The 24,643-nt window shown below is 37.8% G+C and overlaps 2 protein-coding genes across 2 annotated transcripts; one reads left to right on the plus strand and one right to left on the minus strand.

Annotated features, from left to right (window-relative positions):
* The first annotated feature begins 526 nt into the window (after positions 1 to 526).
* Positions 527 to 9,734, plus strand: LOC108683152 (WD repeat-containing protein WRAP73). Its single transcript, XM_018172436.2, has 10 exons — positions 527 to 720; positions 969 to 1,190; positions 1,498 to 1,674; positions 3,465 to 3,508; positions 4,469 to 4,574; positions 5,275 to 5,443; positions 6,187 to 6,339; positions 6,618 to 6,767; positions 7,209 to 7,341; positions 7,779 to 9,734. The coding sequence occupies exons 1-10, from the start codon at positions 559 to 561 to the stop codon at positions 7,951 to 7,953; spliced, it is 1,491 nt and encodes a 496-aa protein (XP_018027925.1). The 5' UTR covers positions 527 to 558; the 3' UTR covers positions 7,954 to 9,734.
* LOC108683178 (major facilitator superfamily domain-containing protein 6-A) lies at positions 8,463 to 23,280 on the minus strand. Its single transcript, XM_018172468.2, has 13 exons — positions 22,823 to 23,280; positions 18,578 to 18,700; positions 18,066 to 18,154; positions 16,218 to 16,361; positions 14,066 to 14,173; positions 13,379 to 13,693; positions 12,792 to 12,924; positions 12,316 to 12,401; positions 11,840 to 12,011; positions 11,231 to 11,375; positions 10,320 to 10,471; positions 9,863 to 10,015; positions 8,463 to 9,645 (listed from the first exon to the last, which is right to left on the minus strand). Exons 1-13 carry the CDS (start codon positions 23,088 to 23,090, stop codon positions 9,578 to 9,580), a joined length of 1,956 nt encoding a protein of 651 aa, XP_018027957.1. The 5' UTR covers positions 23,091 to 23,280; the 3' UTR covers positions 8,463 to 9,577.
* Positions 23,281 to 24,643: the final 1,363 nt, after the last annotated feature.

Here is a 24,643-nt window from a genome sequence, read left to right on the forward strand (position 1 = left end):
TTATTTCAAGTGTCCCTTATTACCCCCGTTTCTAGATTAATTTAGGAGGCTTTTATATTGCGTCTAGGCTCTAGCACCTTACAAATAGCATATGGAGTTTTTTTGGAGATTCCATATGATAGCCCTTGCAAAGACCTTTAAAATGAGCCTAAACTCATTTATGAAACGTTTCATGGTAAGAAGTTATTCACAAAAAACTTGCAAATCCGTCCCTTATTACCCTGTTTGACAGTATATGCAAATCGAATCAATGCTTCAGTAATCAGTTGCCGTGTTTGCTTTCTTGAAAATTTATTTTATTGTCATACGTGGAGAGTTTAGGTAGAGAATATATACGTATGTTCTGAGTAGTTGTGAGAAGAAATTTAGGAGAATTCTACGTTTCCTGGGTATAGTAGGTGTCATTGTCACACAAATTCCTTATTAGGTTTCAACATACCGTACTAAAATTATAGCTAACCCTCTTGTCCTAATCTAGCTAAATTAACCCCATAACTTGTGATTTATTGTTTCTCACATTGTTTTCAGAAGTGCAGATGGTGATTTTGAAAAATTAACATGAATTTTAGTTTAGGTTTTTCTTCAAGTGCAGCAAACCTAGTGGCTTGGTCCCCAAATGGACAATATTTAGCCATCCCTGACAAAAACAAAGTTTACATCAAGGATGGTCATTCTGCTAGCTCACTTTTGGTGACATTCACTTGCTACAAAGCAGTCAAGGTAGGTTATCACCTTAATGTTAAATTTTGTGTCAGTTCAACAGCACTCTCATTATTTTGAGTAATACCTCATTGTATTTTCAAATGTTCAAATAACCTTTTTTGTTGCCTTTAGTGTTACAATTAACTAAATATAAATGCTTTACTTGTGAACTTTGGACAAGTTTTCTTGTACTGCACAGTCTGCATTTATATATATAAATGTACATATATTTTCACTTGTATTCATATCATGCAATTTTCTTGCAGCTGCTGCAGTGGTCTCCTGACTCTTCTCTCATCATGACAGGCTCCATATCAGCAGGCTCTGGTAAAAAAACCCTCTCTTCATTTGTGTCTCAAGCTGCTGTGGAGGTGTGGAACATTACTGATCCTGACTGGCAATGTAAGATTGAACTTGGCTCTGCAGGACTTGAGTGTGCTGCATGGGCACCTGATAGCCGGCACATCATCACTACAGATCTTTTTTATGTAAGATTTTGTGATTTTTATCATATGACATCTCAATGATTATTTAATGTGTCTAGTCTTAGTCTGATGTTTTTTAATTATTTTTAGTTTTTAGCTATACCGTATTAAGTTGTACTGAACATTTGTTTTTATTGATATTTGTGCTTATGCTTTTCTTGTGGCCAAAAGTGTATCTAATTATTTGAAAACCCCTTTGATATCATCCTATGTATATTTATTTGAATAATTTGGAAAGCTGCTGGAAAATTTTAAAATTGTAACTATATAATATTAGAGCCATTATTTGATCATGAGTTTTTCTTTTCAGGTGCGCTCAACAATTTGGTCCCTGCTCAATCAAAGTATCGCCATCATCAAAAATCCTAAAGAATGCAATCCTAGCTTCCAATTTAGCTGTGATGGTTCTTACCTCGCTGCAGCAGAGCGCATTGAGTGTAAAGACTATCTTACCATCCTGGAGACTCGCACTTGGAATACAGTCAAGGTTTGTAAACCAGTATGTATGGTTGCAGCAGAGCCCAACGGTGATTCTCTTGTTGCATTTGTTCTAAATTGTCTATAATTGCATGAAGATAATCATTAATCATCATTTTTTTGTATAAAATATTTTCTTTAGCCCATAATACCAACTTTGACAACATGCATGGGGCCCTAAAATAACATTTTTTTTCATCAGTAATGCATAAGTTATCTAAAAATATGTCATTATCAAGATATCGAATAAATCATTTTTTAAAGCTCTATTCAAAATGTATTCTTTTATCAATTCAAAAGGCCTTTTAATTATGGCTGCATTTCATTCACCTGTCAGTAAACAGTTTCAACAATTTGAATATTGTGCTGACAACATAGTGTGTGTTTAAATGACAGTAAACCATTTGACGGATGGCAACGCCAGAACTCTGCTTGTCGGTATTCAGATGTTTTTTTTTTTTAAATGAGTTCTTATTTAATGCAGTGTAGATTAACCGCCAAACTGTAGCATTTGTTTTGTTGTAGGTACACTCACCTCGCTTACGAGTTATATTCAAGCCTTGGCAAATGTCTTATATCTGTCACCTATTCACTGGTATGGGGAACTTAGTTTATAATGGTATGTACCCGATGTGTAGAACATTGGCATTAGAATATTGAAGATAATAAGTATCAACAGTATGTGTATGTACTCATCACTGATCATTGATCAAACAAGTGTCACTCATGACAGTGTGTTTGACACAATACCTGTGGAAGAGTGAAATTCCTCACCCGGGTTCAGTGTAAATGAATGGGCTTGTATTGTTGTTAGCAGTTGGGTCATATGTGCTGCCTCAGCGTCTAATTTCGATATCTCTGAAGTATTCTTATGGGAGGTTTTGATTGAGCCACTGGATGAAGTGCTATTTGATATTATATAGCTAATATGGTTACATTATATTATATTCATTATATTATATATTATATAATATTATCCAAATAGATGAGTTGGTTGCTTTGACCTAGTGTCATGGCCAGCGAGGTCTCAAGGTGTGTCATCTAAGTACTATTTATTAATGGGAACAAATGGAGAGCTGTATTTGTGAAGCTTCAGAGAGCGCTGGATCTCACTGTAGGATAGTGACGATGCAAAACTTGTTGATAAATGTTCGGTCATGTTTGCATTTTGAGATTTGCATTTGTGTAAGTTCTAGATGGGCTTTGATAGAGAACATTAATTGGCTTAGGGAACATTCATTTTGAACAGTTATTTTAATTTTCCTTCTGTACTAAATTTGCATGATGGATAGTGTAATAAAGCTAGAAATACCATCAAATATTGCTGTAATAAGCAAGTCTTCAAATTACAGGAAGTAAAAAAAGGCCCCCAAAATCCTTGAATATTAACGAAATGATATTTCGATAATGAAGCATTTTTAGACACGTTTTTACAGAGGAAAAAATACTTTTTTACATTCTTCTTCAAATGTTTAGAGTTTGCTGTAAGTTGAGAGATAACCTATGTTGTTACGAGCGTAATTGTGCGTGTTCCTATCTTGATGTAGCACGTAACTTACACCAGAAGACGTAGAAGGGTGTATTGTTATTACATGTAAGTAAATCCTATTGATGTTACCGGTGACAAAAATGCAGTGTTTTCTACTGAATCTGATATTATCCAGCAGCAGTTCTCAGTAAGCTGCTCAGACATGGCGGGACTAGCATGGTTACTGAGTGTGATATTATCCAGCAGCAGTTGCCAGTAAGCTGCTCAGACATGGCGGGATTAGCATGGTTACTGAATCTGATATTATCCAGCAGCAGTTCCCAGTAAGCTGCTCAGACATGGCGGGACTAGCATGGTTACTGAGTGTGATATTATTCAACAGCAGTTCCCAGTAGTGTGGGACAGCGTGCTCTGCTACAACGTCACGCTCTATGCTCTCTGTGGCAGGTACCGCCTCAGCCGTGCCCGGATGCCGTATTGTTACGTCAGTATAGGGACAAATGAGACATTTCTTAAACTCTGTTCATTCTAATTGAGTAATATAGTTAAACATTTTGTTCAATACCTTATGTAATATGTATGTATGTATATACTGGGGTAGAGAACAACTCCATAGAAAAGGTCAACAAGGTAATAGTCACGCGTGTGCCAGGCTGCTTACATGGTTGCCAGCATATCAGATCAGTTGCCTTTTCGATTATTTTGCTATAAATTTTGCTTGCAAAGGGTTGGATGAAAATGTGGGTGTATAAATTATTATTGGAACTAATTTTGGCTTGTTAGAGTACTTATGTATCATAAAGCTTGTCCATGAAAGATTAAATGTTCGCGCATAATTAGCAGTTTTTATCGTGAAAATAGTGGAAAGTCTTTATATCGTGGTTAAGCCTATCTTATAATACAAGTACCTCTGAGTTTTCTAGGAGCAAGGAGAGTAAATATATTCTGATATGAATATATGTGTGCATTGCATTAGAATTTTTGTAACGTATTCATTGATAAAATTTTAAAGGTGTAATTTTTTCTCATTTAGTATTGAAATGAGGATGTTAATTAAGTTTAGGAGTCACTGGAACTCGAAATATTCTTTAATTTTTGACTAATCTCATACGGTCTGAATACTGTACAAACAATATTAACCATAATATGTGTGATACTTGCATCACTCTATATTGTTAGGGTGCTGAATGAATTTGGAAAATGTGATGATAAAATATTCAGTGGATATTTCCTGCATTATATGTTGATATTGTTCATCACTTTTATTTATTAGGGCATCACTTAAACTTTTTAGAGCATCGCATTAATTCGTCAGGGTGCTAACTACTGTGAAAGGAGCTGAGCCTTATGGCCTCGGTGTGCGGGTGGTGTGCTGGACACCATCTGGATACCATCTCATCATCGGTAGCCAGGATACAAAAGTGAGTTGGGCGCCTGTACTGGTTAAAGCTCGTTAAAAATCGAGATCAATATTAACGTAAGAGCGAATCTATTTTAAACCGATAATCTCTATAGCAAGTAAATGTATAGAAATTGTTCGCAATAACATTATGGTTTATTAGTATGAATGCACCGCCTACGTTATTAACATAAACAGCTCAATATCAATGATTTATCTCGAGGTATTAATACCAAGTAATGTTTTTTTTACGGAATATAATTCTGACCGTTATACGTTTTCTTCTGCTTATACCTATCTTTTCTTCTTGTTTTGTCTTTTCTTCTTGTTTTATCTTTTCTTCACTAGCTAAAACCTGAACGATATCTCTCCATTTGAAGTAACTGCAATTTTTTTAATGTGAGATGACCCAGGCATTTGTTCATATATCGCTGTGATAGTTCCTTGAGTGTTTGTAATAAACGATGAGTTATTTCAATTTTTTTAGGGTTAAATTTTTTCAGCTTATTTTTAGTTCAATATACGTGATGTATGATAATATTTCACATTTAAAATTTTCATAATCTTCCCACGATTCATGCTTATTGTGACTGATTTTTTATTTATCTGTAGAAGTTGGGTATATTCAACCAACATTATTTTTGACTTCCAGCTATATTGATTTTCCGACTACATAGCTATTGGTTGGTGTTGTATTGTATTGATATTCTTTTCATGATCAGTTGCGCGTCATGTGCCACAGAACTTGGGAAATTTTGGACGAGCAGCTGCACTCGCCCATGATCGAAAAAATCGACCAAGAGAAAACAGGATCATCGGCTCTGGAGCTTCGAACGCGAGTCTTCCGCGTGGTGGAAGAGGTTTCAGCCAGCGGAGTCTCGAATAAAATCTGTGAGTGTCAACTCCCATAATATTCTTATCAAGATAATTATGTGATTGAGTGTAGATCAGCAGGTGAGAACTTCGGCCCAAAACTAGAATCTGCCCGTAAACACATTCTATCATATTTATTATGTGTGTGCTATTTTCATCGAAATAACTTGAAGTTCCTGGACTTGAATTTATTGAACAAATACTTCATAAACTGTTAAAATCTTGTTTGGTTATAGCAATCAATGTAGTCCTTTTTACCGCATTTTCTCATTTATGGAAAAAATGCCCTATTGTGCTCGTCATGTCCGTCCGTCTGTCCGTGAATTCGTTTTCGTCGACGAGAAAATGCGCTCTCTGTCACTCACTGCAGTGAGTACTGAGTTATATTTGTACATTGTTTGAATTACTTCTTCGAGTTCTTCTTTACCAGGTGTTTATGCCAACTATGATCATAGAACAGAAGGCTTCCTATGAACAATTTTCTTGTTGTTTTTCTTTCAATCGAACAATGTACCTATCTTGCTGGTGTTGGCTGATCATAAATCAGGCTGCCAAAAGGTGTTTTAATAGATTCAGACATTTCGAATATACAATCTTCATTTACAAGTAATTGCAGGTTTTACAACACTTAACTCCTATTCCTCGCGAAGACCAATTCCTTCTGTTTTCTGAACACATTCATTCATTCCTGTTAAATTAAAGTGTCTAACAACTCTTCATCTGCCTAACTATACCAATGCTACCTTATTCCTTCACCACAGATTCTGAGGTCGTCCAGCGCCCCGTTCAGCTGTACCCCCAGAGGAACGAGCCTCTCAAGGGCGCCTTCTCGTGTGTCAAGAACGTAAGCCCGGGAGGCCACCCATGCCATCGGTCAGACGGGCAAGGCTTCATAAGCAACATCGAGGCGGGCGGTAGGTGCAAGATTATATGTACCTATATTAACGCGGTACAATTACTCTATATTGACGTGTTGAGTCAAACCATCACTGCACTACGTACGTGTTTTGAATGTGTTTGTAATTTTTACTGTAAATATATAGGTACTAAGTGAAATGTTACTGTAAATAATGTATCAAGTGTTTGATCTATCAGTTGATGTTGCATTGTCGAGTACGTTTATCAATGGATTAGATTAACACGGTAATAAAGTAATTGTTGCTTGAATTATGGGCTGTTGATAACGATGCAGGATGCAGCGGTGGCGTGAGTGTCGTGCTGCTGAGCTGCGATGGTCTGTACGCTGCGACGTGCGTACGCCAACTGCCCTGCGTCGTCTGGGTGTGGCGCCTGCCTCGTCTCGAGCTCATAGCGCTGCTTGTGCACGAGATGCACGTGCAGGGCACGTATATTTTGTACTTCTACTTGCCTGCAAGGATTAGTTACTTTCAACTATTTAGTTATTTACATAACTTTTTTGCTCGCAAGGATTATATATGTGCAAGTTTTAGTTACTTTGAACTATCTAGTTACATAACTTTTTGTCTGACAGGATTATGCAAGTGCAAGGATTAGTTACTTGTACATATTGACTAACATACATAATTTTTTTCTTTTGATTGCAAAGTTTAGGCGACAGTAATTTGGTTGTTGAAGTATATATCCGAGGAAGTCGTTTAATCAACAGAAAATGACCGCTATTTCAGCGAGTCAAGAACCTACGTTTCAAAGCATGCTTCCAGCACGTCCACACGTATCTGTACTTTTTATCTAGTTGCTCATCCATCAAAATATTGACTATTTTCTCCCATTTATTCAGTGATCGCTGATATTTTCCTTGTAGATGTTTCGTGGAGTCCGCGTCAGGCGCGGTTGGTCATCACGACGGGAGAGGACGCAGTTTTCATGTGGACGCCGTACGGCAGCCTGACCGTGCCGCTGCCGCAGCAGCTGCGCATCCTGCCTACTGCTGTAAGGTGAGACAACGCTGCCAAGTGAGTCAGTGCTGCCAAGTGAGTCAGTACTGCCAAGTTAGTCAGTGCTGCCAAGTGAGTCAGTGCTGCCAAGTAAGTCAGTGCTGCCAAGTGAGTCAGTGCTGCCAAGTGAGTCAGTGCTGCCAAGTTAGTCAGTGCTGCCAAGTGAATCAGTGCTGCCAAGTGAGTCAGTGCTGCCAAGTAAGTCAGTGCTGCCAAGTGAGTCAGTGCTGCCAAGTGAGTCAGTGCTGCCAAGTGAGTCAGTGCTGCCAAGTGAGTAAGTGCTGCCAAGTCAGTCAGAGCTGCCACGTTGCTTAATGTCTTTCGAGCAAATTTTCTGTCTTTCATTGATCATAATCTTTATGCAACCATTTTAAGCATCTTAATCTTTATTACATGGCTGCCAGTCCCTCAGTCACTTAGTTTGAACTTGTTCTCAGATGGCACCCCTCAGGCGAGCGGCTGGTGGTAGTGGGCAAAGGCGGTGGGCAGTTCTGTGTGCTGAGCTTACCACCCCTTGTCAGGAAGTGGGCCACCGAACAACCCGCGTCACCTCCTCAGTCCCTAGAACTCGCTCACCTCATGGATACTTCACTGCAAATTTCAGAGTCTTGAAAATCATTTAATGGATACTTTTCATTGTTTGGCCAAGCTTTGTTTCAAGGTTGGAGCATTTGTGGGGAATTTGTTGGGAGGTGGGAGGAAAGCGTTTATATTCTGATGAGTTTGGCTGAGTTTAATTTTTCGAAAGGGTAATTAAGTTACAATTTTAATTTGAAAAAGTGTACTTTAGAATAAAGTAATACCTTTGCAATCCATAGCGCTTCATTTATTGTCGTTTCCGTTCATCGCGTATTGTTGGAATACCCATTAAAACGCGAAATTTTAAGAATTGTGGCGCGAAGATTGTCCGCATATTAACAGAAGGCAAGGGATCTTTTGCAATATTCAAAACGCGCGCTTCATACCGGCTTGTTAGAATGAAATATGACGACTTTAAAGTAGAAAGTTTATTTTTAGGACATGTTTATAACTAGCTACAGCAACTTTAGTTATAACCGCCTTCATAGTCCGTTGTATGCCATTAATAATCGATGATTCGTATCAGGAGGACGAAGGCTATATCCGTGGTACAAATTTATTATCGTCCTTTAAGAGAACTCAGAGAGTTTGACTTTTCAATGTACGCACAAGGTGCCAACCAAAAATATTTTGCCAATGTGGGTATGGCTGGTTTGTCACGATCTCACTAGTCGAGAAAGTCATGGCTAATTTCTATTACCAATTTCTAGGTTTATATGATCCAGGTTCATGTCTACGTACACTTATCTGTGCCTTATATACGCACATAATGTTCAAGTGTCAACACTGAAGGAATGAAACGATTTTTCAATCGCCACTGGTCCTCATTACGCACGATGAACTAGTGAAGCGTGCAGTATAATCTTTGTTAACATTATATTTAGCTATTGTATTTGTTCAATATCTCATCATAAAAGTAACGCTACATGATATGAAAGGAAATGTGGGCACGTGCTGCCTTTCGAGTCACTAATCTAGTCATATGAGCGATAGGATTTAAATGTCAATTAACATAGTTATTTTTCTGTGATAATTAAGCCTTATTAATAAATACACTTAAATGATAAGTAATCACGTCTCTTCGTAAAATTATACCATACATGTGAACTTGTCTGTAATTTGAACGTTCTTCTTTTGAACAAGTCCAGGCTAATTTGTAGTACTTAGACAGCACATTAGTACTCACTAATCCCGCAAAAATATTTACTAACGCCGCAAAAATATTTCTTGCGCAACTTTTTGTCCTGACCATGACCTGCGATGTCGTTAAACCGTTCGGAAAGTTTATACATTCTAGCGTAATTAGTCGAGATCAATTCATCTTGTAGAAAAAAGCCATTGCATTGAATATCTGGTGACCACTTCATGTATTCCTTGCTTCCATCCACTTGTTGACAATAAAAATTTATTTTTAGTTCGTGATATTTTTCGAAAATAAAACGTTCCTAAAATTATAGTAAAGCTAGAGTTCGTTAATATTGAAAGATAATTTTGGCTCGTGGAAGCAAATGTTAAAATATGTATGATTTGTATCCCAGGCTTATTATTAAAAATAGAAGTTGCCAAGATCAGACATAGTAATTCTCTAAACTAGCGAGATTCTCACTGTGGACAGAGATCTGATTGAAAAATTATGTATATATTAGAGTATAATTATTCACGGCAGTCCAGCCTCTTGTTTCTTAGAGTCCGTCTTGAGTTCCACAACCTCCTTCTGCTTTTTTTCTGAAAAATACATTACATTGTAACAAATCAGGGTTTGAAAGATTTTAGCCCTTTTTGTTCACCTAAATACAGGAGATGCTTTGATGTTCTTAAATCTGCGTACAATTTTATTCACTTTTCCATGTACAATTCTGGTATCTCCGTAATTTTCCCACACAATTAAGACCAGCTTTGATTTATAGTTGAAATAAAGCAAGGCTTACCACTTATTACTCACCTTCATCTTTGACTTTTCCTGCAAAGAAGAAGTAGTGCACGAAAGTGTAGATGATGCCGCTCACTAAAGAGATGACACCAAAAACTCGGAAAGTGTTCACTGATCCGATTTTCCCAATTAAATTGCCTCCCATTAATGCACCGACTCCTCGGCCTGGAAAATATTACGAAAAACCTAAGCCACAAAAATCCAATCCATCTTTTAAAGGCGTAATATTTTTCGGTTATTTACAAAACAGGAACGCCATTTCCGCTACAATTAATAAGGTAATTGTAATGGAAAGGAAACCATTCATGACAAATAGTGGTCGAAGTCGAAATTGTTGATAATCATTTATGTGCACCAATCGGTATATTTATATACTATCCTGTAGAATATTTTTCATTCAATCTGAGACAAAGATCTTAATTAGACGTGTGAAGTCGTTACTATAGTGAAGCTCCTGACGCATACGTACCGACGTTATAGTGCAGGGTACCCGACAGCCCCGACATGGTGGCGAGGAGGGTGGGAGGCGCCAAGATGGGGAAGTAGGTGACCGCGGCGACCCACATCAGCTGGTACGTGATTATTTCGAGTGCCTCGAACGGGAAGCTCATCCATGGGTTCCTGAAGCCCACGATTGTCAGTTATTTATAACCCTTTGAATATTCAGTCAACGAGATCTAAATTCGGTCCCGAACGTAAGGTCTTAAATTTACCCACTCGCTCTAACGGTAGGGATAGCATGTTTGTTTGTTGTAGTGGCCTTAGTTGCCAGCGCTTCAGATCGAGCTATCTCGCGCCGCATGTCGCGTTGGGCATAATGAGCTGAGATTGGGGTACATCACCTGCCGGGTTATATACTGTCGAACACATTTATACCCTCAGGTATTATTCTACGGGCAGGGTGGATACCACATTATTTATCTGTTGGATAAATAATGTGGTTAAAGTTCAGAGTACCAAGATTGGAGCAGAGAGGTGCGGGTTCGATCCCAGTTCTGTGCGACAGTTTCTGGTCAGAATCGGCAAGGAGGCCGGGCGGTTAAGCAAAGAAAATTTGAAGCAGTGAGTTGCTAGTTTAAGCCCGCAACAAGCTGTGCATATTCTGCAATGTTAAGAAAAGGCGACAGGCATACGGCCTAATAAACGCTGAAACCGCTATATAAGTCGATCGACATTATAATAACCGTATTCTCTTTTGTCCAAGATGCTTTTTAGGTGTGTGTCGGGGTCATTTCGACATACGAGTGGGTTAGACATAGGTTAGAGATTACATCGTTTTTAGGCAACTGAATCAGATCCGGAACTTCAAGAAAGAAACCCAAGTGAAAATGTCTGTGCAGCTGAAAAAATATAACTATACGGCGTTTATTATAATCTCACGAGATTATGGAGTAGCCGAACATCCTGACGCTGTAGGCAACGAAGCTGAGGATGAATATGTTAGCGCGGCCCACGCAGTCGATGATGCGGTTAGACAGAAACATCGCGGGCAAGCCGACCAGACAACCAAATGTCAGGGTCAAGCCTGCGATCAGATGGGCGAGACAATTCTTGTGTAATGAGTCCATTAAAGTTGTTATTAATATATAGTAGTTATATATTAGTAATGCATAGTTGTCAGTAATATAAAGTAGCGTAAAGTTGCTTATATATTCCCAGATTGTGCCAAAAATAAAGTCTGTAGCAACAAGTTCAGTTTTGAAGACTAAAAATATATGTATTTTTTTTAGAACGGCCATGAGATATTCTGTTTTCAGTTACGAATAACATTAGAACAGCTTAATTTATCTGTAATTAAAGAATTAAACCATGAGTAACTGTTAGAGTCTCGTTTATACTTGAGACTGTAGATAAATGTCACAAAAACCTAGTTAGAAGTATGTAATTAATGAAGTACTTTGATACTTCATTTTGTTAAATTGTTGCTTTATAGTTTATATCATCATTAAAACGAAGTATTTCAAGCAGTTAAATATTTAGCGACCGTACCAAGCAGGTAGGCTGGAGCCTTCAGTTCGCTGAGATAGACGAAGAAGAAGCTCTCAAGGAAGCCCCAGTTGGACCCCAGCACGAGGATCACCGCCAGGAACACGAGGATGTCCGCCTTCTTCATCAGTTGCTTCAGGTCCTGGAAGACGTTCTGCGACGAGCTGTCCGGGCGCTGCACGTAAGAAAACCGTTTATTGCATATTCATTCGCAGCGATACTGATAATTATGCATAAATTTCACTGGTAAAGTAAAAAAAACTGTTATCTTGACTTCTCCCTCCTGTTAGCAGTAAAAAGTATACAAAATTATAAATATTAGATGGACCTTGAATTTGTGTTCCCATTTTTACACACTAGACATTTATATTCTAATTATATGGATTACGTAAATTTATCAACACCCAATATATATCAACACACAAACACACAATGCTAAGCAACACTAAATATTTGAGTAAATGCGCTGAAGCTCCGACCTCGAGCTTGATACAGGCGGTGATGATGACGGCAACCACGAGCAGCGCGTCGCCGAAGTAGAAGGCGACTGTGTAGTCCGGGGAACCTGCGCAATGTGAGGGGTGACTGTGAAAATATAGCGAATAATACTAGTGTTTCGGCAGATATTTCTCTGGCGAATAAATAATAAATGAGTCGGCTAGACTCGTGGGGTTAATACATCATTTTGAATTATCAACAAAAACTTGTTTGTTCTAGGAGTTTTTTTCTGGTGGATGAATAAAATTTAAGTCAATGTGAGTCATGAGATAAACACACCATTAAGGAATGTCGAAGAATATTTGTATTGTTACACATATTTCTCTTGTGAATAACGAACATATAAATCAGCGAGAATCATGGTATCAAGACATCATTTAAGAACGTCATAATGTACCAGTATTATTGCAGATATTTTGCATCAAAAGGCAATACACAAGCGGGTGCCACGACTGACCGTTATCAGTGGGCACGTTAGTGACGATGGCGGACGAGATGAAGGGCATCAACGCCAGGCTCAGCATCGACATGAGCCTCTGCTTGCCGAAGTCCCCGCCCCTGTTCGCTATCACGGCCATCGTGAGGGCATCCTGCGACATGATGATTCATTATTCATTCTACGAAATACTTTCTTCTTCATCAGTTTTCTACACCAAACTTTCGTTAAAACATTTTACGTCATCCGTCCACACCATCAGGCTATAGCTATGAATTAAAAATCAACAGAATAATTTGTTAGTTATACGCTTGAGTACGAATAAAGTGAAATTGCTTAGAATTTTCTCAGTTTTTCATTTATTGTCTATTCATGTTTTGTGCAATCAAATGATTTTGATAAATACGCATATTATGAGGTAAATGAAAATGAATTCGCAGAAAATAAAATGAAGCGATCGTGACACACAACATGAACATGTTAGTCACACGATCTTTATACAGTTCAAAAACGATCCCAAGTTTTGATTTAGATCCATAAGAAATCCATTTCAATGTCAAATTTATTTCATTAAGAGTAAAAAATTCAAAGTATTCAAAATAACCCACCATCATCGTCATGGCGGCGGCCAAGAAGAACTGCCCCGGCATCCTGAGGGCGAGGTACACCCAGAAGGTCGTCGAGTATTGCTTAGCATGGAAGTGCTGGGGCTTAGGTCCCCCCTCGACGCTGCACTCTAAAGTGCACACCGGGGTACAGCTGAAGCGCTCATAAGTCTTCCCCTCGAAGTGGAGATCCCCTAATGAGGGGGGCGCCTCGTTATAGCAAGTAGGTGGAGCAGCTGCCCCTGGGGAGACCAGTGACGTGTTGGATGACAATGACGTGTTGGAAGACGAGGACCCGATGCTCATTGTAAGCTCCAGCTGTTAAAATGCAGATGTTTAGTGCTGTGCGCTATAACCTACAAGTGGTATATTTTATTTATCAAAATATAGATAATTAAGCGATGTATAGGATATATGTTCGAAACAATCATCAGCCCTTACATTTTTATACTGTTGCAATGCAAAGTCAAAACAGGTTGATTGATACATAATAAAATCGCAATCATAATACGCAAAGTTCCACACTAAACAATGGAGTCTTTATATTCAAGACTGACTTTTCAAAGCACTAAGAATCGCGTCAGAAGATAATATTCGGATCGAACATTATTACATAGAACTAATGTATCCAATATTTAGGAAATGTATCAATATTTAATGCATCCAATAATGTATCCAATATTTAGTTACCGATGTGTTCAATGAGTGTTCGAAACAGACAGATTCGTTGGCCCGTACAAGACAGAACGCTTCACTGTTTGATCCAACTTCCTGCGTCTGGCAACTTCGCTTGCAATTCTGGAAAAGAAAAGTAAAGTATAGAGCACAACAGTCCAAATTACAAAAAAAAAATTACACTGGCTCACTTAGTCAAAGTGTCCACGAGACTCGCGATACAATGTAAATAGAGTGTTTGTACTTAGATTCACTAGATTAAATTAGATAAAATTTAGATTTAATGTAAAAATTTCAAATCTCTAGTTTACTCGCTACCGCGATATTGTGGCGTAATTACCCCGCTGGCAAGTAACGCGTTGCTGCTGCTGGACCTTACTTCATTTAGGCATCGAATGTCTACAACTAATCATACTCTGGCAAACTAATTAGACTAATTTCCGATCACGGCGTACAAATCGGCGATTGAATTAAATTATGTGAATTGAATGTCAGAATTCAATTCACCATTTTCATAATTGAAATCCAATTCAAAATTAAATGTAAAATGCTTAGAAATAAATGGGCAATGTTAATCCCTCAGCGTAAACTAGTGGTTTTAGTTATCATATACGTTCAATGGTCATAATTCTTCTAGTAATTCTGGTAATATTAATCCAGTATTGCGATCCAGTTCAATTTCAGGTATATCTCAAGTTTATTTTCAATAGATGATACTACTGTTCAAACGGCTCACGATCAACGTATTTCACAAGCGCGTTCATTGATTAGGTTACTCCCCTTTACTGGTTAACTTTTGAGCCCGGTCCATCCGTTTAAAATCGTCAGTCTTGAATGTCAAGCTTGACAGACAAGACTGTGCGTGTTGACGCTAAGTTCGGCGTCTTACAGTTACACCGTTACACGACAGTTTGATGTTTGACAAACCTGTAAAAGACAGATGGGCGAGACCTTCGGGTTCATGCAAGACTGACGACAATGTTGATCGTGTGGACGGCAGCCGACTAATCAGCCAAACTTCTCCCTCTTTGTCTGTTTTGTGGTTGAGAGCCATGACATTGCGCATTGCTAGCCCTAGTTTTGCGCGAGGAAATAACATCCCAACATGTACGACACGGGACACACGATTTATTTAGCGAGTTCATAAATACCTATATCGTAGTTTTTGCCGGTGTCAACTTAAATCGCAAGGCTACAGGACCAAAACACAAAGTCTAACCGATGCGACTTCGAGAAGTGAAAGGAAATAAATCCTAAAAGTAAGAAAGAATTCGTAACAAATAAAGTTAATTAATTCGTACGGTTTATCGGAAAGAATGTGCCTAACTAAAATATTGACTGTATAAAAATTGACTCATATTATTTATATTGAAGTGTTCTATACTTGAACTTTGTACATGGCCTTGCAGTTCTCCGGTATTATTTTACTATAAACTTGTCTGAAAATTGTAGCTGCGAATTACAGGTCCAAGTAACTTCATCCGGTGGCCAAAAATCTCTGAGTAGCTGAGAGTTGTTCGTGGGGTCTGATCGAAGTCCTCACTTTAGTGTCGTTTGTTGATTGAATGATGCTACAACTTCTAACAATTCACCTTAAATTTCTATGCCCATACGTGAGTAAATTACACCAATGTGATGGTTCGCATTGTTAGTCCCGTAGAAGACTCTCTCGAAAATTTTTCTCCTCTAAAGTAACCACGTCTATATCCTTTAAATTTAATTTGTTTGCACAAATTGTGATCACAACGATCAACATAAGGTCTTACGTTGTTGAGGGAGCATTAAACTGAACAAAATTCTGAATCATGTGGACGCCCATCAGTCTTAAGCCAAGGGAATCAAACTTTGCATGATCAACTGATCATACAAGAATGACGATAAATTTAAACGTGCGGATCGTGCTTTAGACAGAAAACGATCCTATTAATAAGGTAACAATGAATGTAACATGCAAGTCACCTCTCCTAACTTGTTAATTGTTAAATTGAACACAATCATAACTGATTCAACTTTCCACGAATCGAACATATATGAAACAGGTCATCTCTCCTTCACTTGTCGATAGTTACACAAAACACAAGCCCACTAACTACCAATTAACTCTCGCGATCGTGATACTAGACTTTTTTGGTGACCAAAACTTTATACCTATTTTATAAGAACTCACCTTTAAAGTTACATTCATGTCTTGCCAGGTAATTTCGCTGCTTGACTGACTCGGAATGTGACAGGATGGGGGAGACCATGCAAGCTGCCCCCCTTGCCCCCCACAGGAAAAGCTGAGGCTGGGGGGATGAGGAGCATAGGGGACCTGAGGGGGCGGAAGGAGCAAATCATTGCTGCATCTCAACATGCTAAGACTTGGCAAGGTCAAAATAAAAATAATTGACAAAAAATGCAGCGAGACGCGATTGCTCAGTTATTCAGTTAATTTCTGGTAACTGGACGCCATCATTTGGGTCCTAATAACCACGAATATTCTTGTTAACTGGGCATACCGTACTAGTACTGATGCGACTGTATCAGTGTATTCTTCTTCTTCTTTTCGGGGTGTCTACACTGGGTAGACTTATGTATCAGTGTATAACGTACGCGATTCGTTTCCCGAGAATTACTATCAACCGGATCGTCCGTAAAACAAAATATAATATTTTCACATTTTTGATTAAAATTACTCCTTCTATAGAATTTGTAATACTTAAGGCCACTGTATTCAGGTATTTATGCGTATAACTTGTTTAACAGAGAATCAGATTTATCCTCATTGTTCCCTGCCAACTAAGCTTGCACATGTTTTAGAACGAAATTTAAAAAAAAGGCACATGGGAATATATTTCAGATTATTCTGCGAAAAAAATAAACGTCACAACTGAAATCCTAAATCAAGAAGCCAAACTTCACACGCATAACCTGGAGCGCGGTTGAAACAATTTTTAAGCAACAGGTTTAAGACTTCTATGCAATCAGCGGTCGGAAAAGGCTAATTAAATGTTCGCGAAACAAACGCCAAACCCTACACTGCACGAACTCAGAACATTAGGCGGTCATTATAAATATAAAGACATCTAATGCTATTCCTGTCGGAATAGTAAACAAATCGGTCAACGTGGGTATGTAAGAAAAAAAAGGATGTGTAAGAGCCACAGTGAGTTCGAAGCAGGAAACGATCTAATAGACGCGTCCCGCAAACAACTAATGGTAAAATGAAGTACTAATACAGATAAAGCGCGATGTGAAGGCTGATATAGCCATGAATGTAGACAATTTATTTCTTTGAAACACGGTTTTATATTTATTCAATATTAGAAAAATCCGAACTACTTTGAAATGTAGCGGCCGCTACCGCTACCGCTACATGCTCTAAATGTAGCGGGCGCCACCGATGCCGTTACACCCACTAGATTGTAGGGCCGCTACCGCTACAATTGCTTAAATTTAGCGCCGCTACCGCTACATGTAGCGCGCTACTGCCCACCTCTGGACTAACAACTAACATGTTGACACTAGTAACAGGCTGAGGTTGACAACATTACACCGAAATATTTCGTACATTTTATTCTGTAATTTATATTATGTATGTATCATGCTGGTTTTTAAATAATATTTAATACTATTAAGTAAAATCTAAAGGTTTTATCTATAAATTTAGCGGTAGCGCTGTAGAGGCAAAACCTCGTATCGCTACTTAAATATGTAGCGGGCGTATACCGCTACCGCTACAATTGCTTAAATGTAGCGCCGCTACCGCTACTGAAAATGTAGCGGCCGCTACATGTAGCGCGCTACTGCCCACCTCTGGGTTTATGATACATTATGCTTCGTGAACACGCTCGGTAAAACACACACATATTCAACTGTTACCAAGCCTAGCAAAGGTATTCACAGTTAAACTTCTATCCTAAGCAATGAGTATCTTCATGAAATTTTTAACATCGCCGGGAATAATACGAATTAGTATATAAAAATGTGAGTTCAGTGACGCAGGACAGTATATATTAACTGAACTAGAACTCACCGTAACGAAGAGCGTGTGGAACAAAGCCGCGCAGATTACATTGAAGAGGAAGACGGCTTTGAACGCTGCCAGCTTGTCGGCAACTATTCCTGTGGAAAGAAAAATGTATAATTTACCAAATTGAAACAGTTGACAGAAGTATTACAGTCGCAGAGACAATGTACTGCTTCTGACATCACAAATAATTTTGAAAATTTTACTATAAAACTAGAAAAGCTATCATCTACAATATAGATTTAGCTGCGATGCATTGATACCTTCCAACAAGAATTGCCAGAATAAATCGATGTAGATATTACCAAATTAAACCAAAGATTGAAATACTTGAAAGCATTGATCCTTGGGAGGGAGTAAGAACGACTGTACAACAACTACTGTACCCAGTTTGGCCCAGTAGTTGGGCGTAACACTACTACGTACACTCTATGTTTGTGTTGCGAGTAATAAAGTCTATTGCTATTTAAATAATATAACCGATTATTTTTATACAAGATGTGGAGTTGGCGTCTCACCGCTGATCAGAGGACCGAGGATGGACGACACGGGCAGGATGGCGTATGTGAGTCCGACCTCTTCGTTAGTCATGCCGATCTGCTTCATGTGCAGCGTCACGTACGGCAGAAACGCGAACACTCCTGAGCAACACCGTAATTTAGGATAAGAACAGCGAACATTGGTGAATAATGGCGACTAATTTTCATGCAAAGAATTGATGTCGATGTAAATTTTAAAAAGTATTTAACCAGAGGCGAGGAAAATGGGAAATTTATGCAACGCAATGGGAGAGATAATGCACAAATTAATAAAAGGTAAGAGTTTAAGAGCACGTTAATGAAACAATATGATAAATCCAATCAAGTTAACCTGGCTATAAGTGCCAAGTATAAATACGGTTCAAGAACCGCGTTCCGCGAATGCGGTTCTTACTATTATTACCAGAGCTGGGAAGCGCTACTTTGAAATGTAGGGCCGCTGCCGCTACCGCTACATGCTCTAAATGTAGCGGGCGCTACCGCTACCGCTACACCCACTAGATTGTAACGGGTGCTACCGCTACAGTAAAATGTAGCGCCGCTACATTAGCCGCTACAATGGCCAAAATTATAGGAAATCTCTAATATTTATTGTTCTGCCATTGGGATTTACTCGTAAACATTTAATGATAATAAAACATTTTCAAAACACATCAATGCAACTTTATTGCAATTAACCTAACCGAAATAGTACGGGTTAAATACAGTGAATACAAGTTATTACAACACTTCTCTTTAACTTCACTTCTTATCTGTTTGTCTGTCTCTCTGCTACAAATCTTGTAATCGAAATTTAAAACACTTCTACTTATCCTATCGATAGCTTGTGAACACGATCAGACGATAGGAGACTTAAATATATTATACCCTAGATGAAATAAAAAATGACTGGGCATATTACTATAGTCTTGAACTGAACACAAGCAATTTCTGCTTGTGAAGATCAAACGAAAGAAGACTTAAATATATAGATTGTACGAATAAGTTACTGAGCTTTTTACTATAAACTTAAACTGAACACAAGCGATATTGCTTGTGAACACGATCAAAAGTTAGGAGAGTTGAAGTATATTATACTTTAGAATAAGCGAAACGTTACTGAGCATATTACTATAGTTTTCAACTGAACACAATCAATTTCTGCTCGTGAACACGATCAAACGATAGGACACTTAAATATATTATACCTCTCAATATACAAAAAGTTATTGAGCATATTAATATTATCTTAATCTGAACACAAGCGATATTTGCTTATCAACACGATCAGACGAATGGAGACTTAAATATGTTATACCCTAGAATAAATAAAATATTACTGGGCATATTACTATAGTCTTGAACTGAACACAAACAATTTCTGCTTGTGAACACGATCGAACGATAGGAGACTTAAATATAATATACCCTAGAAGAAGAAAAATTTACTGGGCATATTACTATAGTCCTGAACTGAATACGAGCAATGTTGCTTGTGAACATGATCAAACGATAGGAGACTTAAATTTATTATACCTTAGAAGCTACAAAAATAGTTACTGAGCTTATTAATATAATCTTAAACTGAACACTGGCGATATTGCTTGTGAACACGATCAAACGTTAGGAGACTTAAATATATTATACCCTAGAATAAACAAAATATTACTGAGCTTATTACAATAGTCTTAAACTGAACACAAGAAATTTCTGCTTGTGAACACGATCAAACGATAGATGACTTAAATATATTATACCCTAGAACTATTTATTACTATCTTACTATTAAAACAATTCATTATTTGTTAAAGGAAAAGCTTGTAATTTTGACGGAACTGGGATTCCGATTATAATCCCTGAGCCTTAAATAGGAAAGCCGGCATTGTCAGCACGACAGTTGCTGGATAAACAGTCAGGCGGTTACTTTCCAATTTGTGGTCTGCTGCCGACATACAGTACATACGTACGTAAGCTAGCTGTTGATCCCTGTTATTTGTCATCATTAACCTCCCAAATCCCGGCTGTACCTTGCGCGTATGAACAATGCTTTCGTGGGAACCTGTTACATCGACTGGTTTCAATTGCAGATCTAATAGATTATATTGTAGATCTAACAGATTATATTGCAGATCTAACAGATTATAGTTCTAACCTATGAAATGGCGTCTCATTGCCACCGACCGAATTTTCGCGAATTATTAAGCTTAGTTAATTGTACGTCTCGGAAGTTTCCGAAGAAGAAGAGTCACTAATAAATCAAGGATTGATAGAATTTATCTTTTCCCCTGATGATGATTAACAGGTAAAATTATAAAAGCAATTAGCTGTACAGCTGATTGCTATTAGGAGGTAGGGAATAGGGGGATAGGAGGAGAAAATCATGCACACGATTGAACCATGCATGGGTATTCAAGAATTGCAAAGATGTGAGAAAATAAAATCGAGAAAAAATATAAATTCGATTTCTAAACTACAATTTTAAAATTTAATTGTAAAGTCGCATAATGGTTTTGAACAAGAGTCCATGGGACTTCTATCTTCCATGTAAATGTGGGTTTTGAGATTTTATCCAACTAGCATACGTTGGCATATTAACGGGATTATAAAATTGCAGAGATTTTTGAGTTCGTGCGACTGCGGGCTCAAGTGCCAGCAATTATAAAATTACTTTTCTTTACTCATTAGGAAAAATGTGTTGCATGAATTATTTTTTAAGTATGAAAAAGCAAATTTGCCAGTAGAGAACCAATCGAAGTTAATTTTTTTATACCGAAATTGCGACTCAAGAAATGTGTTTTTGTTAGAATAGTATGCGCTTGATATTTAACATCAGACGAAAATGGTCTTCATGCGCGAGGTCGCGGTCACCCGGCAACAAAGAAATGGGAGGCGTAATGCGTCACAGAGTTCAACCTTACTCGTGAACTTCACATTCCTGTAGCTCGGTCATTTTCGTAGAAAAGTCAATGGCGCACGATTTGGCCTCCACATGGCCAAGAGCGATACAACAAATGGTGTGAACGAGAATTGTTACGAAGGGTTCCGTTCCGCTGAACGGCTAGTTCTACATTAATATATTTCGGCGGCTAATTCTTTCCGAAGTGAGTATTGGTGCGGCTAGACGCGTGACCGCCAGCCATCTCAAATACATGCTGTACTGGGCTAATGGAGTGTCATGTCTTGCCATGACATGACAAGACATGACAAGACATGATAAGACATGACATCGCAAGACATCACAAGACATGACAGGACATGACAAGACATGACAAGACATTACAGGACATGACAAAATATGACAAGACATGACAAGAGATGATAAGACATGACAAGACATGAAAAGACATGACAAGACAAGATAAAACATGACATGACAAGACAAGAAATGACAAGACAAGACAAGAAATGACATGATAAGACATGACATGATAAGACATGACATAACAATGCAAGACAAGACATGACAAGGCAAGAAATGGCATGACATGACAAGACATGAACACTGATGTCTGAACACTGTTCTACGTTGAATCATTCCATATAAACATTCATTCTCCCAGTGAATAAACATCACATAAGCAGTCTCTATGCATGATTTATTTGAACAAAAATTTAATAAAAACAATTTCTAGCGATTCAATCTTTCAATTCCCAAACTAAAAGATTGGTTAACAGGAAACTGCACCAAACCCAATAACTTCTACAACAAATGTCAATTTATTGCTTGCGAAGGAATTGTTTTATAAAAAATAGTTGTAGTAAATAGTGAACGTTTGTCGCGTAGAGGACATTTTATGGTGCATTTGTAAACTTTCGAGATGACGCCCGTGCAGACCCGTTGTTTTAAACCAAATTCTATACATTAAAACCTGACCATTAAAACGAGCATAAATTCAGATTTCTTTTAGAAAGATAACAATGCGATATTTTATTTTTTTTTAAATTCAATTGGAAGATTAACTCATATAGCAAAATAGTGATGGCGTTTATATACAACACAACTGAAGTAAAGCAAGAATTTAAATAAAAAAAAATATCAAGAAAATTCAATATGCACATTGCAAACGTCTCGAAGACAAGCAACTAAATCATCGAAACTTCTTCAATAAAGATGTGCTGAATTTATTTGGCGTTCATTTTGCTTTTAAATTATCGGTTAGTTAGCAAATTGAGCAAACAAAAACAAATATTTTAGCTTAAACAATGCATAATGGCGTGCCAAGTTTTAACCAACCAAGAACTCACCTCCATGGAAACACAACATCGCAAACTTCACAGGCAGGAGCTCTTTGTTTATTCTAAACTCTTCTCTAAAAGATGCCCATGTATATTTGCTATTGTTGTCATCTGGCTTTGGTTCCTGTTTGACGTGGCTTTTAACGGCGCTTCCGGTACCGTAAGTCTGGGTATTTCCATTTTTGATGACATCGGTATGACCGTTGCGAAACGCGGATTGTGCGTTTGATTCTGTCTCTGTAAATCCTGTATTGACTATCCCTTTTTCTTGTCCCATGATTCTGGAATAGATATCTGGATTCTGAAATGGATATCCGTATTCTGGAATAGATATCTGTAATCTGTAATTTGGATTTTCGCCGCCGTTGCAAATGCAAACACTTTTTTACTGTGTTTACTTAATTAATTTCTGATTTTAGAAAGGTTTACTCAGTAATATAAACTGAAAAACAACGATAGAGTTGTATTGCATGCAAAAAACATTTTTTTTATGAATTTAAATAAGTTTACGAAGACTTTTATTGTATGGATTTAAATAATTACTCTCAGCTATTGCCACGCTACGAATGACACATAAAGTAAAATGTAAATTTCTGCAAAATCTTCATGATAATCGCTCATTAGGTTCGCACACGATGAAATATTATTAGAGAAACTTTGCATTAGAAACAACTGGATACAAATGTATTGTTATAACGTTCATAAATATATACAAAGTCAATTATTTCACGCATTCCAGGCTCAAAGTTCACTAACGAACGCTCATCATTATTCTCAATGAGCGATGCACAGAGCAAGTGCTGTGGAACTGGCACTGGAACCTCCAAGGTTGAAGAGCGCGTCACTTCACTAGGACGCTAGTAACTACACCTAACTAGAAATGCTGCATGCTAATACATACCATCAATGATAAATTATTATCACACTGTTCTTAAATCGCCGCCAATCATTATTTTATACTGGTCACAAATTCATTGTGATGTGTTCGAGCGATAAAAAAATATATAAATCCCGACTCTCTAAACTTCTGATTTCCTAAAGTTAAATTTCTTCCCAAGTTTCGTTCTTGAAATCCATCTCTCCTACAGGAAGGAGTCGACGTACGTAACAGTTGCGACCCATGTTTAATGACCGAATATAATTCGAGCTAAGAAATTTCTACTTAATTGGAGTTGAGAATATAATTAGGTAGTCATCATAAAAACGAAAAAAGTGAGATCTTATTCATTCGAAATATAGTAAATTATTGTAATGCGGTGAAATAAATAAAAGTAATTAGATTTGGACAGATAAGGAACATCGAAAGTAATCAATTGTAATTTTCTAACAATGGAAATTGGAAAGCCCCGCTAGAACAGGAATGACGGAACAAGTTTGTCCTCGTATTGACTAGTTTTGCAACTAACACTTCGTGATAGTGTCGTCTTTAAAAGAAGCTTTTCTTATTTTGTAAAAATTCTAATTCAAAGATAAAAGAAAACTGATAAACTCCTTTAATCCTATTAAAATAATGCAGAATGAAAGTGCCAAAATAACGTCTCTCTGCGAACACACACTCACAGTGAATTGTAAAATTTATTCCCATAAATTCTGGCTCTCTGTGTGATTTCTAACCGGAAAACGATCATATGTCAATGAGTTCGAAATTTTTCTACATGAACCGAAAGAAAGGCATGGCGAGCTCGTCAGAAAGTTCTATCCCACAGTTACTGTAGCCAACGCACAAACGCGCAACCACCTCCTCCGAAGGCCGTTTCGCTGCGACTGCATTTGCGACACCCGCAGGAGTACTCCCTTGCATCACCCCTCAACCCCCGTTAGGGTTCCTTA

This window comes from Hyalella azteca, unplaced genomic scaffold, assembly GCF_000764305.2.
Source record: "Hyalella azteca isolate HAZT.00-mixed unplaced genomic scaffold, Hazt_2.0.2 contig1557, whole genome shotgun sequence".
Classification (NCBI taxonomy): Eukaryota; Metazoa; Arthropoda; class Malacostraca; order Amphipoda; family Hyalellidae; genus Hyalella; species Hyalella azteca.